The 15648-nt window shown below is 44.3% G+C and overlaps 1 protein-coding gene across 1 annotated transcript in view; it reads right to left on the bottom strand.

Moving 5' to 3' along the window:
• The window catches only part of LOC124804928 (polyamine-transporting ATPase 13A3-like), a 395714-nt gene that overhangs the window by 209918 nt on the left and 170148 nt on the right, over positions 1-15648 (bottom strand). Inside the window, exon 2 of the mRNA XM_047265303.1 lies at positions 11807-11877. Coding sequence (XP_047121259.1) covers positions 11807-11877 — 71 coding nt within the window. The remainder of the gene's footprint in view (positions 1-11806; positions 11878-15648) is intronic.

Here is a 15648-nt window from a genome sequence, read left to right as displayed (position 1 = left end):
CAATAATGGTCATGTCTGCGGAATTTGGTCACCGGTGCAACTGTTTAAACTCAGAAGAGTGCTCCTAGAGCCACTCTGCATAAATTCTAGAAGTGTGGGGTGTCGCATTGTCCTGCTGGAATTTCCCAAGTCCGTCGGAATGTGCAATGGCCATTGACATGAATGGATGCAGGTGATCAGGCGAGATGCTTACGTACGTGTCACCTCTCAGAGTCGTATCTAGACGTATTAGTGGTCCCATATCACTCCAACTGAACACTCCCTACACCATTCCATGGCCTCCACCAACTTGAACAGTCCACTGCTAACATGATGGTTCCATGGACTCATGAGGTTGTCTCCATACCCGTACACGTCCATCCGCTCGATAGAATTTGAAACGAGACTCGTCCTACCAGGAAACATATTTCAAGTCATCAACAGTCCAGTGTCCATCTTGACAGGTCCAGGCGAGGTGTATAGCTTTGTGTCGTGCTGTCATCAAGGGTACAAGAGTGGGCTTCGGCTCCGAAATCCCATATCGATGATGTTTCGTTGAATGGTTCGCGCGCTGACACTTGTCGATGGCCCAGCATTAATATCTGCAGCAATTTGTGGAAGGGTTGCACTTTTGTCACGGTGAACGATTCTCTTCAGTTGTCGTTGACCCAGTTCTTGCAGAATCTTTTTCCGGCCTCTGCGATATGGGAGATTTAATGTTTTACTGGACTCCTGATATTGAGCGTACATTCGTGAAATGGTCGTACGGGAAAATGTCCAGTTCATCGCTACCTTGGAGATGCTGTGTCCCATGACTCGTGCGCCGACTATAACACCGCGTTCAAACCCACTTAAATCTTGATACCTGTCATTGTAGCAGCAGTAACCGCTCTAATAACTGCGCAAGACACTTGTTGTCTTATATAGACGTTGTCGACCGAAAGTCCGTATTCTGTCTGTTTAGATATCTATGTATTTACATACGCATGCCTATACCAATTTCTCTGGCGCTTCAGTGTATACATGTGATTTATAGGGTCTTGTGTTTGCTCTGCTCAAACTTTTGATCGAAATTACGCTACTGGCCATTAAAACTGCTACAACACGAAGAAGACGTGCTACAGACGCGAGATTTACCCGACAGGAAGAAGATGCTGTGATATGCAAATGATTAGCTTTTCAGAGCATTCACACAAGGTTGGCGCCGGTGGCGACGCCAACAACGTACTGACATGAGGAAAGTTTCCAACCGATTTCTCATACACAAACAGCAGTTGACCGGCGTTGCCTGGTGAAACGTTGTTGTGATGCCTCATGTAAAGAGGAGAAATGCGTACCATCACGTTTCCGACTTTGATAAAGGTCGGATTGTAGCCTATCGCGATTGCGGTTTACAGTATCACGACAATGCTGCTCGCGTTGGTCGAGATCCAATGACTGTTTGCAGAATATGGAATCGGTGGGTTCAGGAGGGTAATAAGAAACGCCGTGCTGGATCCCAACGGCCTCGTATCACTAACAGTCGAGATGACAGGCATCTTATCCACATGGCTGTAACGGATCGTGCAGCCACGTCTCGATCCCGGAGTCAACAGATGGGGACGTTTGCAAGACAACAACCATCTGCACGAACAGTTCGACGACGTTTGCAGCAGCATGGACAGTCAGCTCGGAGACCATGGCTGCGGTTACCCTTGACGCTGCATCACAGACAGGAGCGCCTGCGACGGTGTACTCAACGACGTATCTGGGTGCACGAATGGCGAAACGTCGTTTTTTCGGATGAATCCAGGTTCTGTTTACAGCATCATGTTGGTCGCATCCGGGTTGGCGACATCGCGTAGAACGCACATTGGAAGTGTGTATTCGTCATCGCCATACTGGCGTATCACCCGGCGTGATGTTATGGGGTGCCATTGGTTACACGTCTCGGTCACCTCTTGTTCGCATTCACGGCACTTTGAACAATGGACGTTACATTTCAGATGTGTTACGACCCGTAGCTCTACCCTTCATCCGATCCCTACGAAACCATACATTTCAGCAGGATAATGCACGACCGCATGTTGCAGGTCCTGTACAGGCCTTTCTGGATAGAGAAAGTGTTCGACTGCTGCCCTGGCCAGCACATTCTCCAGATCTCTAACCAATTGAAAACGTCTGGTCAATGGTGGCCGACCAGCTGATTCGTCACAATACGCCAGTCACTACTCTTGATGAACTGTGGTATCGTGTTGAAGCTGCATGGGCAGCTGTACCTGTACACGCCATCCAAACTCTGTTTGACTCAATGGCCAGGCGTATCAAGTCCGTTATGACGGCCAGAGGTGGTTGTTCTGGGTACTGATTCCTCAGGATCTATGCGCCCAAACTGCGTGAAAATGTAATCACATGTCAGTTCTAGTATAATATATTTGTGCAATGAATACTCGTATATCATCTGCAGTTCTTCTTGGTGTAGCAATTTTAATGGCCAGTAGTGTAACAGTATATATTTTTTGTTCATAAACAATGGGAAGATCATACTTGGGACATGCCAGTGCCGTTTGCAAGATCTCCGTAGAATCAATGAAGGATTTGTTATCCAAAAGCTCGTGTCTCAAATGGCTCTGAGCACTATGGGACTTAACAAAAATGGTTCAAATGGCTCTGAGCACTATGCGACTTAACTTCTGAGGTCATCAGTCCCCTAGAACTTAGAACTACTTAAACCTAACCAACCTAAGGACATCACACGCATCCATGCCCGAGGCAGGATTCGAATCTGCGACCGTAGTGGTCGCGCGTTTCTAGACTGTAGCGCCTAGAACCGCTCGGTCACCCTGGCCGGCCCAAAAGCTCGTATGACCTTTCCCAGGAGGACGTGTCACATTTGCTACCACGATCTCAAGCTGCCTGACTGTGGAGGAACTGCGAAATGCAAACACGGTAGGCCGGAGTGTGCGACCTCATGCTGGCGCCAAGGCCTCGGCACAGTTAGGCGCACACTGCCATTGAGGAGGGCTGCCGCCGGATTGCGACACGCCGGCTGCTCTCAATGTCTCCAGGCCGCCGCCTCGCCTCGCCCTGTCCTCCCCGTCCACACACACTGGCCTCTCCGCCCTAACGCGAGACACACTTCTACCAACGCATTTTCAAAACCTAATTCTAAATGCAACTGCACTACAAGATGCAGAAAGGGCGTATTTAACAAAATTTGGAATTTTTATTTGTTGCATCACCGATGCAGGTTCAAATGGTTCAAATGTCTCTGAGTACTATGGGACTTCACATCTGAGGTCATCAGTCCCCTATAACTTAGAACTACGTAAACCTAACTAACCTAAGGACATCACACGCATCAATGCCCGAGGCAGGATTCGAACCTCCGACCGTAACGGCCGCGCGGTTCCAGACTGAAGCGCCTAGAACCGCTCGGCCAGTCCGGACGGCTCACCGATGGCTGGAGTACGCATACAGGCCAAACATACGAATCGTATACCCACTGGAATATGATTTCGCTTTCTGTCCATTATTGCGAAAGATGCAGAATCTACATATCTTCCCTGTGCTTGGACCTCTTCCTTGCCGGTCGGGGTGGCCGAGCGGTTCTAGGCGCTACAGTCTGGAACCGCGCGACTGCTACGGTCGCAGGTTCTAATCCTGCTTCAGGCATGGGTGTGTGTGATGTCCTTAGGTTAGTTACATTTAAGTAGTTCTAAGTTCTAGGGGACTGATGACCTCAGATGTTAAGTTCCATAGTGCTCAGAGCCATTTGACTTAGACCTCTTTCTCGTCGTCGGGAGGAGGTAATTTGAACTAGACTCCGGATAGGGCACTGTCTTTTTAGCCATCGACATCTTTTAAGTGGCGATCCTCCCCCGCTTTGTCCCCATTGCTCTCAGCTGTGGACGGCGAGACACCTTTTACTTGAATTCCCCTAATTCACTCCTTTACCTGCCCGTCTACAGCTGTCGCCTGATATCTCTTACATTTTAGCAGATGACACGCGCTCAGCCGATCGCGTTCTCAAGTTTATCAGTGTCAGTGAGATGAGGTCGGTCATTTGAAGCTCTTTTTGGGGAAAACAATCCCCCCCTTCTAGAGTGGTTTTCTAAGCTTTCCTTCCGTTTTTTAGTTTCCCCACTTTTTGAGTTTCGCTCCCATTGCTGCTGATTTCCGGTTTTTTTTTACCTTTCCCTAAGCAACAGATCGGGCGCTAATGACCGTAGCAGTTTTACGCCCTAAAACCATAAAAAAAAGCACAGCCGTTCCATTTCTGCAACGTACGGAATGTTTGTGTTTTGTTGTAGTAGACCTGAATGCGTGTATGCTAAGAGAGTTCCTTATGGCGTTGGTAGCGTTTTGTTTGAGTACATTGGACAAATGGTTCAAATGGCTCTGAGCACTATGCGATTTAACTTCTGAGGTCATCAGTCGCCTAGAACTTAGAACTAATTAAACCTAACTAACCTAAGGACATCACACACATCCATGCTCGAGGCAGGATTCGAACCTGCGACCGTAGCGGTCGCTACATTGAACAAAATGATAAAGAGCAAGATGTGCCTCATATAATACTGTTTAGTGACACGTGTGCTGGACAAAACAGAAATCACACACTGTTTCGTTTTCTGGCTAATACGGTTGATGAGGATAATTTGATAACTATAATCCACTACATTCTTGTACAAGGACAGTTCTTTCTGCCTTGTGACAAGGACTTCGGGCCTGTTAAGCGGCTCATCAGAATATACAATGGAAGAATTCTCTGACATTATGAAAAAGAGCAATGTGTCTGAACGTTTTTCCATCAAAGTGGTGAATTTAGATGATACTCATGTTTTTCTGGAAATGGCGGCCCAGGCATTACAAAGACGAGACAACAGGAAGATGTATCCTTAATGAAAACAAAATTACTTATCAGTTGTCTAAACTGAAGCAGCTTGAATATAAATTAGATGTGAGAGGAAAGATTGTTCCTTTTGAGTATACTGATGAACTGGCATTTTCTGTTTAATGCTATAATATCTCTGAGTCTATCGAAGAGAAAGCATACACCATTGGTAGTGTTCCAATAACGATGAAAAATGACGGATCTGCAAAAACCTGCGCAACATATTCCTGTAGGGTACAGTGAGTTTTATGAGACACTTTTCAAATGGCCCACATCATATACAGAAGAAGAGGACAAGGAATGAGAAGAAGAACTGCCCGTAATTATTCCATTATTATGCTTTCTCTTAAGAATCGTGATAGTTTTACTCACTTCCTAAATCTATCGTGTGAAATAATGTTATAAAAGTTTCTACTGACAGCTTTATGTTTATTTCATTGTAATTTTTATAATTCCTATGATTGTAAAAGTCATACTTTGAAAAAAGAGCGTATGTACATTGTATATAATGCGCATTAATCGCCGGATGTCACACGTCACAGTAGTTTTCCCTTCCGTATTGTGGCAAAATATGTTCGCAAAGCTGCAGAAAAGTTTCATATGCAAACTTTGCGTTTCAAACTACGTATGAAGTTTTTTGTGGCTACTGAAAATTTTCACTTTTGAATTATATTATTATCATGTGAACAGTTCTGTAGTTGATGGTGTACACATACACACACACAACCACACAACCACACACATGCAACACTCAGTTGTGAACGTGCGGACGTCTGTGTCCCTTTTCAGTATAGTGCCACAACCTATTGGGAAGCTTTCGGAACTTGGATAAAAATGCTAAGGACCATGGGCTGCGTAGACAGAGTTATTTTGGTAAATGGGGACAAACAGCAGGAAAAGATTCCTGTGAGGATAAGAAGCAAAAGAAAGGTCAGCTGGACATATAGCCAGATACGAGTTCTAAGGGTGGTACGTACACTCTCTTGAATATGGAGATAAGGGATGCTTGACAGGGTAGGTGTGAATGACTGAAAAGACACGACACCAGACAAGTTGTGATGTTCTGTGTGTACTAATGTTTTAACTCTACACTCAAGAGGGCAGTGGTGATGTCCACAACTGCTACTGTCCGTACCACTCACAATGCGTGGAGGCCTTACTACATACGGACTTCCCTCCTCAACGAACCTGTTGCATACAGGATGTATAATAGCATAAACCCATACAGTTGAAAGTACACGATACTAAAAGCAGAAAAGTTTCAGTAAACATACGTCCGCAAACGAACCGTTTGCGGGACAGCTGCGACTTTTTGTTTACCAGCCACCACTGACTTGATTCTGTGTAAACAACGCTTGCCTGTCCGGGGTGTGATCTTCGTTTACATTTTGGACATAAGGAGTTGTAAACGGAATGTTTCTTGCCAAAACTGACCTTTTTCGCGTGCTTTTTACTGTAGGTCCAGAAGGTTTCAATCGCTTACAGAGCGTCAGTTGTGCTGTACAAGTGTTCGTGGATTATGTGGGTATGCATTTCGTGTATGGTAGGGCTAACGGCAATGCACGGAAGGCTGCACGCTTGTACCAAGAAGCACACTCTGCCCGAAAGAATCCCGAGAGTCAAACGTTTACAAGAGCGCGTCAAAGTGTGCGACAAACTGGGTGCTTTGCATTAGCTGCGGGAGGGAGTAGGCCTGCACGAATTACACCTGTGCTTGAAGATGTGGTGCTGGAAACAGTCGAACACTCTCTAGGAATCTCGACAGGATGACTTGCCACACAACCTTCTGGAATTGTTGGAATGAGCCACATTAGTGCTTGGAGTATGAAAATGGTTCAAATGGCTCTGAGCACTATGCGACTTAACTTCTGAGGTCATCAGTCGCCTAGAACTTAGAACTAATTAAACCGAACTAACCTAAGGACATCACACACATCCATGCCCGAGGCAGGATTAGAACCTGAGACCGTAGCGGTCGCTCGGTGCCAGACTGTAGCGCCTAGAACTGCACGGCCACTCCGGTCGGCGTATGAAAATGAAATGATCGTTGGCATTGATGGCCGGGAGGTCCCAATCGGGGAAGATGGGCCGTCGAGCTACAAGTCTTATTTAAGGTGATACCACATTGTACTTCTTGTGTGCGTGTGATAATGAGATGACGATAAGGACAACACAACATCCGGTGTGTGTGTGAAATCTTATTGGACTTAACTGCTAAGGTCATCAGTCCATAAGCTTACACACTACTTAACCTAAATTATCCTAAGGACAAACACACACACCCATGCCCGAGGGTGGACTCGAACCTCCGCCGGGACCAGCCGCAGGGTCCATGACTGCAGCGCCTTAGACCGCTTTTTTTCTTTTTTTTAAATCTCATTTCTTTCGTTTTCGTACGTTTCATCTGCTCGGTGCGGACGTCGCAAGACACCCGTTTCAGTTCGTCGTTGATCCATTAACTCAGTTTCTTTTTATTGCAGGGGGCAAGCTAATGCTCTGACCGAACACGCTGAGTTACCGTGCCGGTAGACCGCTCTGCTAATCCCGGATGGCCATTGTAATCATTAAACATTTACAAACAAGGCAGCTCATAGAAAAAAAGTGAAACTTTCTTAATACAAGACAGTAAACTATTTATTTTATTCCTGAATAATATGAGGTATGAACACATACATTTTACATCTGATTGATTTCAGTCATACTTCACACTATCTATATTTATTTTTGCTACATCGCGGCCTAACAGTTCGACAGAGCAATCTTCATGATTGCAGTGATAATATTTCGTACACTGTCCGTTTTCCACGCATTTGTAGTCAGGAAAACTCCCTGTGTAGAATAGGCCCTCGGCGTCATCGTCATCATCGGTGTCTGAATCACCGCTCTCATCAAGTCGGACATCGGAATCTGAGTCACTAGACTAGAGAAGAAATTTATACTTTCAGAAGATACCACAACTCTATTTTGCAAATAAGGGAAGACAGAACACACATAAAAACTACGAACATTTTTCTCAAGGACCTATTTTGGAAACTGCACAGAGCTGAACCACCAGAGCTTCCCAGAAAGTGGGCCTACGTTTCTCGCGGTTCCAACAGATTTCAGGCCATACACTTCTCAGATACGAGTGCAGAATGTGGCTGCCGTAAGAGACAGCTATCCCTCCAGGGTCGTCCGCCGTGTCGCAATAGTAGCGCCGAAAATGATTGCTGGTGACTGTAGGTGTGTGATAAAGTTCGGCATTCAGAAAGTTAGCTCTGTATACACAGTAAGGAATGGAAGTCACGAGCAGGCAGATGATGTATTCCACAATGAATTTTCACTGCGTAGCGAAGTTTGCGCTGTTATGAAACTTCATGGAAGAGTACAACTATGTGCCTGCCTAGGACTCGAAGCCAGAACCTGAGCTTTCTCAGCAAATGCTTTTACCAAGTGAGTTATTCAACATAATTTTAGTCAACGATACGGGGGTACTGAGAATACTTCTACGGTACTGGAAGTAGCCACTGAGAACGAAAACTGTACGGTAGGAGCACTGACCGCGATAGGCTCTGAGCACTATGGGACTCAACTTCTGAGGTCATTAGTCCCCTAGAACTTAGAGCTACTTAAACCTAACTAACCTAAGGACATCACAAATATCCATGCCCGAGGCAGGATTCGAACCTGCGACCGTTGCGGTCTCGCGGTTCCAGACTGCAGCACCTAGAACCGCACGGCCAGCAACATTATCGCTCAGGCATATATTTTTAATGTGAAAGGAGGTTTCAGTACAGAGAACACTCTGCTACAGAATGCAAGATTCATTTTGGAAACTGAAATAGGATGCTTACCAGTTGCTAATGCCATAGTGATTATGCCAGATAGCAAAGAGAACTTACAGAGAGCAAAATTTAAACTGCAAACAATATACCAGGACTCCCACCTCTGTAGAAGACTAAGTTCGTGGCTGGCACTCCAAAAAGACCCACCATAAATAGGATCGCCTCAGACAATTCAGACATAAAGAAAAGTTTACAGTTTTAGTACCAAGTTAACTGACATAGGTAACTAGATAGACCTAGACAGTCAGAAAATGTAAGACAAATCATCCACTCCACATTGTCGCACTGAATTAGTCCGCACCTGCTGACAGGTAAACAAATGAACAGATTTACAAGGAATGCTGTTGTTGCGCCTTCCCGGGCAATTTGTGTCAGTGATGTCACAGAACTGCACGGAAGTGCTGACGTTTACTACGCCACAAAAAGGGTACTGAGCACTTGTAGTGCCACTTAAAAACTTGAATATGTCTTACAGTATTTGTACAGTTTTCTTCTGCAACCTCACAGATACTTATGAATAACCCCACATATACACTGAAGTGACAACAGTCATGGGATACGTCCTAATATTGTGTCGGACTTTCTTTTGTACAGATTAGTGCAGCAATTCGACGTGGCATAGACCCAACACGTCTTTGGAAGTCCCCTGCAGAAATATTGAGCCATTCTGGCTCTATAACCGTCCATAATTGCGAAAGCGTAGCCGGTGCACGATTTTGTGCACGAACTGGCCTCTCGATTATGTCCCATGAATGTTCGACTGGATCGCTCGAATTGTCCAGAACGTTCTTCAAACGAACCGCAATTAAGACCCGGTGACATGGCGTATTGTCATCCATAAAAATTCCATTGCTATTTGGGTACATGACGTCCATGAATGACAGAAAAAGGTCTACAAATAGCCGAACATGGTCAGAGGACTCACTCCATTCCATGCAAACACATCATCATGAGGCCACCACCACCTTGCTGCCTTGTTGACAACTTGGGTTCATGGCTTTGTGGTGTCTGCTCCACAGTCGAACCCTACCACACCTCTTAGCAACTGACATCGAGGCTCATCTGACCAGGCCGTGGTTTTCCAGTCATCTATGGTTTAACCGATATGGTAACGAGTCCAGGAGAGGCGCTGCAGACGATGTCGTGCCGTCAGCAGACTTGTCTGCTACCATAGCCAATTAACGCGAAATTCCGCCGCACTGTCTTAACGGACACCTTCGTCCTATGTTCCATACTGATTTCTGCGGTTATTTCACGCAGTGTTGCTTGTCTGTTAGCACTGACAACGCAATCGCCTCTGTTCTCGGTCGTTAAGTGAAGGCCGTCCGCCACTGTATTCTTCGTGAAAAGAGGTAACGCCTTAGATTTGATATTATACGGAATTCCCTAACGATTCCAAAAAAAAAAAAAAAAAAAAAAAAAAAATCCTTGCGTCAAGTTACAACTATCATTCCGTTTTCAGCGTCTATTATTTCACTTCTTGCGGCCATAATTGCGTCGAAAACCTTTTCACATGAATCACCTGAGCACAAATTACAGCTCCGCCAACACTCTGTGCCCTTTTGTACCTTCTGTGCACGATACTACCGCCATCTGTATGTGTGCATATCGCTATCGCATGACTTTTGTCACCTCAGTGTCCATAAATAGCTGATGAAATATCTGTACACAGTTAGAACCCCAGAAGGAATACCAGAAGAGCGAACAACGCGAGACGTAAGATTAAAGCTTTGCAAAGTGATGGCGATACTGCCACTTATTTATGTTAGTGAAAATTGTATGATAACGAAAAAAGACACAACAGGAACCCAGCCTTAAGAGAATAATTTTTTAAGTCGGAGGACTTACGTTAAGTGATAAGCTGCGAAACAAAAGCATATAAGAAAATTTTTAAGTCACCTTGAATAACAAATAAGAGAGGAAATAGGTGGAAAAGTAAGTCAAGGTTCCGAGTTAGAAACGCTGTTAAGTACACAGTTTTTGAACTCCAGGAGATTTCAGTCTGTTGATGTGTTTCTGTTAATAGTTCTCCCTTTGCTAGTTATTATTTTCCAGCGTCGAATGTCAAATTATGTGATACTAAATGTCTGTGATTGTCCACTCCTTTGTTGTGTACTTTCATTAGGTATCGTTTCTGTGGATAAGCCCAACTAAGTTTCAGTCAAAATCTTAAAGCTATTTCTACCACTTACGAACATTCCCCGTATCCACTCCTTGGAGTTTCTCCAAACCTCCCTTCCCGCTCCCTAATCCACTTCGCCATTAGTCAGTATGGTCCCTTTTAATTCACAAACTGTACCTGTTTCTGTTACGCTATAGATATACATCTTGGTATGGATGCTTGTAAGTTTATGTGACTTAATCTTATCTGAACATAATTTCATGTCTTTTACTATATATTTACATGTTTTGTTATTTCTGTCTTGTGACTGTAATCACACAACCTTTATTACATTTACATATTACTTATTGGCCCTTTTGTCCAAGAATTAAGCAAATTTTGACGTGATGTGTTGGTCAAATTGGAACGGTAGTCTTTTTGTTCTTTCTTATCATTCCATACAATCTGTATTCTTTACCTCTATATCACGTATTTGTTTGCTACTTTAAAACAGTCTTATTTAATGTATGAACCTACTTTGGTTACAAATCTTGTTGTAACTACACATGTTTTGTTCACAAAAAATGGCTACTACGATTTTTATTATTATTTACTGTCCAAAGACATAGTTTTTCAGTGTGTTAAAAATCGATATCATCCTTGACATGATTATCGTTTCCGAATAAAGCATCAGCATTTTTCTGTTCGAAGACAACGTATAAACAAAAATGATGTTGTAGTATATCCAGAATTGTTTGTTTCATGTTTAAACAAGACGCCTTCGCCTATTACCGTCATACTGTGTGTCCAGTTGCACAAGCAAAACCCCATGTCAGTTGGGAACGTTAATAAAATGTTCTATGTCTAGCTCCACTCTGAGGTCACTCGGTCCTCTAACATTACGTCTCTATAGATTCGAAGTAACTCCAACAGTTTTTAGCTACTGACTACGTCTGTATTTGAAATGTTTGAGGTTTCCAAAGCCTTAATACAACTAATTTTAGAGAGTTTAACGAATTCGCTCACCATCTGTTCCTCTTCCCCTTCATTGATGAGGTCCACTTTCTTCTCATTCTTTCCTGGTTTGAAGGATGCATCTGAAACAGAAAAGAAAAAAAAATAAAGTCACAAAATTTAGAAAATATGAAGTAGCGTTACAAAATAGTAAATGTGTACGATGCATTCAGCATTCAGTTTACAACTCGTTACGAATTCTTTAATTTTGGACAAAGCAACTAAGGCGACAGAAAATTAAGTAAGTAATGGAACTACATTTTCCTTGTGGCACATGAATCTCAGCTTTATCATCGATAAGGATAGAAGCTGAAGCAATAGATTGAAATTTGTGGTATGACTAGACCTTGAACACCTGCTTACTAGGTAGATGTGCTAACCACCACCCCAGTGTAGCACTGCAGCCACCTCAGCTGCATGGAAAATTGTAGTCCAATGCCCTCATATGTCTCCAATAAAATTTGGGTCATCAGATCAATAGATTATATACACATACGGTACAGGTAGGATTTTCCAATTACATACGAAGCTGGCGCACGTTTCCAGTGTCAGACAGCTTCGGCAGTACCGACGATTTAAGAAGTGGAAAATGGGATGAAGGTCTGAATTGAAGTGTATTAGGGATGGGACTGGATGAGCATAGCTACAGTGCTACGGTCATGTTGTGGTGCTACGGTCATGTTGTGGTTAGCGCATCTGTTTAGTATGCAGGAGATCTGGGTTCAAGTCCTGTCTAAGGCACAATTTTTAATTCATTGCTTCAGCTTCTATCCTTATCGTAAATAAGTAATGTCTGATTTCCGTAAGTGTTTGTGTAATTCAGGAGATAAATCAGAAACACAGATAGGGACGTTCCGAAAGTAATGTCAGGGGAAGCTATCTGACCTATGAAGACAGAAAAAGGGAAAAGGTGGGTGTTCGAGTAGAAATGATTTAAGTTGGAGTAAAATTTATGTAAAATCAACTTGTGAAATTATTTAAAGAATAAATGCAAAAAAAATTACTTGAGTTAGGATCATATTGTAATTATTTTGCTTCACATTAGATAAAAAATATTGGAAAGTACAGACCTCCCAGCCTCCTATACGAAATGTGTAAGATATTGAAAACGTTGGGTTTCCAGGGGACGTTTTGATTCAACACGATAGCGCTCTGCCTCACAGTTTGAGGACCTCTGAACGAATCACTAAACAGAGACGGACAGTGGTATCCCATCCACATTGCAGCTCGGTCTTAGCCCCTTCCAGCTTGTACTTATTTGGGCCAGTAAAGTAGTAGTTTCGTGACCACAGAAAGGTCTGGTACCGACAGGACATTCACACCGTTGTGTCTTTCTGGTGTAAGGACGTAGAAGTGGACAGAAATTAGACGGAAAAATAGGATACGTGGTCAAAATATCATTCTTTCATGCACAATTTTCATTGCGTGGAATAAATAATTTTCGAAGAAAAAACATTTGATGCATTACTTTCGGGGCCTCCATTATAGTCTTATAATATATGTTCAAATGTGCTTTAAAATTTGCTGTATTACGTTATTCCAGACTCATGATAAACATGCAGATACATGTACAGGGTCATTTTTTCCACCGTGTACAAACTCTAGGGATTGGTCGATGATAGGATACGGAAAAAAGGTCTAATGAATGAATTTACGTCCGAAAATGCATAGTTTCGATGCTAGAGACCATTTATACAATCATACTTTGTTGAAGAGGCTGCGGTCTAATACTCTCTGCAAAATGTTCAAATGTGATTGAAATCTTATGGGACTTAACTGCTAAGGTCTTCAGTCCCTAATCTTACACACTACTTAACCTAAATTATCCTAAGGACAAACACACACACCCACGCCCGAGGGAGGACTCGAACCTCCGCCGGGACCAGCCGCACAGTCCATGACTACAGCGCCTGAGACCGCTCGGCTAACCCCGCGCGGCTACTCTCTGCACCATGCAGCCACAGTTGCAGTATGCGGTGTCCTCCTAGAGGGTGGTAGTGCTCCTCATACCTCATGCCATAGCGCCCCCTTCTGGCATAGTCATTGGTAATGTTGTGTCCGATTCACTTCTCTTGCTAACTTACCTTGTAGTGGATGTGATAAAGCGATGTACACGATGGTTTCGGATTCGAACCGAAAGCTTGCCTACATGGTGTTTACTTACGGAATGGCTAATGGCAACTGGCGGCGGGCAGCAAGGTTGTCTCAGGAGACCTATCCTCGCCGACAACAATCACAGAATTCAAGTTTTGCAACAGTGTTTCGCTGTTTGTCTGAGACAGGCTCCTTTCAGGAAGCGGCAAGTCATGAAGAACGTACCCGAAATATTCGGACACTAGACTTGAAGGAAACTGTGATTAACACTGGGGAAGGCGACCGCCATGTCAGTACCAGGCAGTTGGCCCGCCAGTACAGGGTAAGCCAGACGATTATGTGGAACATTCTCCGTGACATTTGCTACTACCCTCATCACTTACAGCGTGTGCAGGGCTTACTAGCGGCAGACTTTCCACACCAGGAGCAGTTTTGTCACTGGTTTCTTCTACAGGCAACCACGATTCTGGGATTTGTGTCATCCTTCCTGTTCACAAATGAGGCCATCTTTCCGCGGAGTGGTACGTTCAGCTTTCATAACAGTCATCTGTGGGCTAGTAGCTAGTATGCAGAACCCCCATGGTATGATAACAGCGAATCATCGGTGCAGGCGGAATGTGTGGCTCAGGATTACTGGTGGCCGTATTTTCGGACCAGTTCCACGTCGCCTCACAGGCCGGAACTATCGGCGTTTCTTGCCTCCCCTGCTGGAAGAAGTGCCAGTGATGATTCGAAGGGTTATGTGGCTGCTGCATGATGGTGCTCCAGCCCACTTCGCCGTTAACGTCCGGACGCATCTCCATCGTGCCTTCTCTGTTCGTTGGATCGGACAAGGGGGTCCAGTTGCATGGCCTGCTCGTTGACCGGATTTCAACCCCCCCCCCTTCCCCCCTCCGCCCCTCCAGAGGTTTCAAAAAAATGGTTCAAATGGCTCTGAGCACTATGGGACTCAACTGCTGAGGTCATTAGTCCCCTAGAACTTAGAACTAGTTAAACCTAACCAACCTAAGGACATCACAAACATCCATGCCCGAGGCAGGATTCGAACCTGCGACCGTAGTGGTCTACATCTACATCTACATCTATACTCCGCGAGCCACCTTACGGTGTGTGGCGGAGGGTACTTATTGTACCACTATCTGATCCCGACTTCCCTGTTCCATTCACGAATTGTGCGTGGGAAGAACGACTGCTTGTAAGTCTCCGTATTTGCTCTAATTTCTCGGATCTTTTCGTTGTGATCATTACGCGAGATATATGTGGGCGGTAGTAATATGTTGCCCATCTCTTCCCGGAATGTGCTCTCTCGTAATTTCGATAATAAACCTCTCCGTATTGCGTAACGCCTTTCTTGAAGTGTCCGCCACTGGAGCTTGTTCAGCATCTCCGTAACGCTCTCGCGCTGACTAAATGTCCCCATGACGAATCGCGCTGCTTTTCGCTGGATCATGTCTATCTCTTCTATTAATCCAACCTGGTAAGGGTCCCATACTGATGAGCAATACTCAAGAATCGGACGAACAAGCGTTTTGTAAGCTACTTCTTTCGTCGATGAGTCACATTTTCTTAGAATTCTTCCTAAGAATCTCAACCTGGCGCCTGCTTTTCCCACTATTTGTTTTATGTGATCATTCCACTTCAGATCGCTCCGGATAGTAACTCCTAAGTATTTTACGGTCGTTACCGCTTCCAATGATTTACCACCTATGGCATAATCGTACTGGAATGGATTTCTGCCCCTATGTATGCGCATTATATTA

Source organism: Schistocerca piceifrons, chromosome 7, assembly GCF_021461385.2.
Source record: "Schistocerca piceifrons isolate TAMUIC-IGC-003096 chromosome 7, iqSchPice1.1, whole genome shotgun sequence".
NCBI lineage: Eukaryota > Metazoa > Arthropoda > Insecta > Orthoptera > Acrididae > Schistocerca > Schistocerca piceifrons.
The sequence above is the reverse complement of the archived record's forward strand: the minus strand, read 5'-3'. Positions and strand labels throughout refer to the sequence as shown.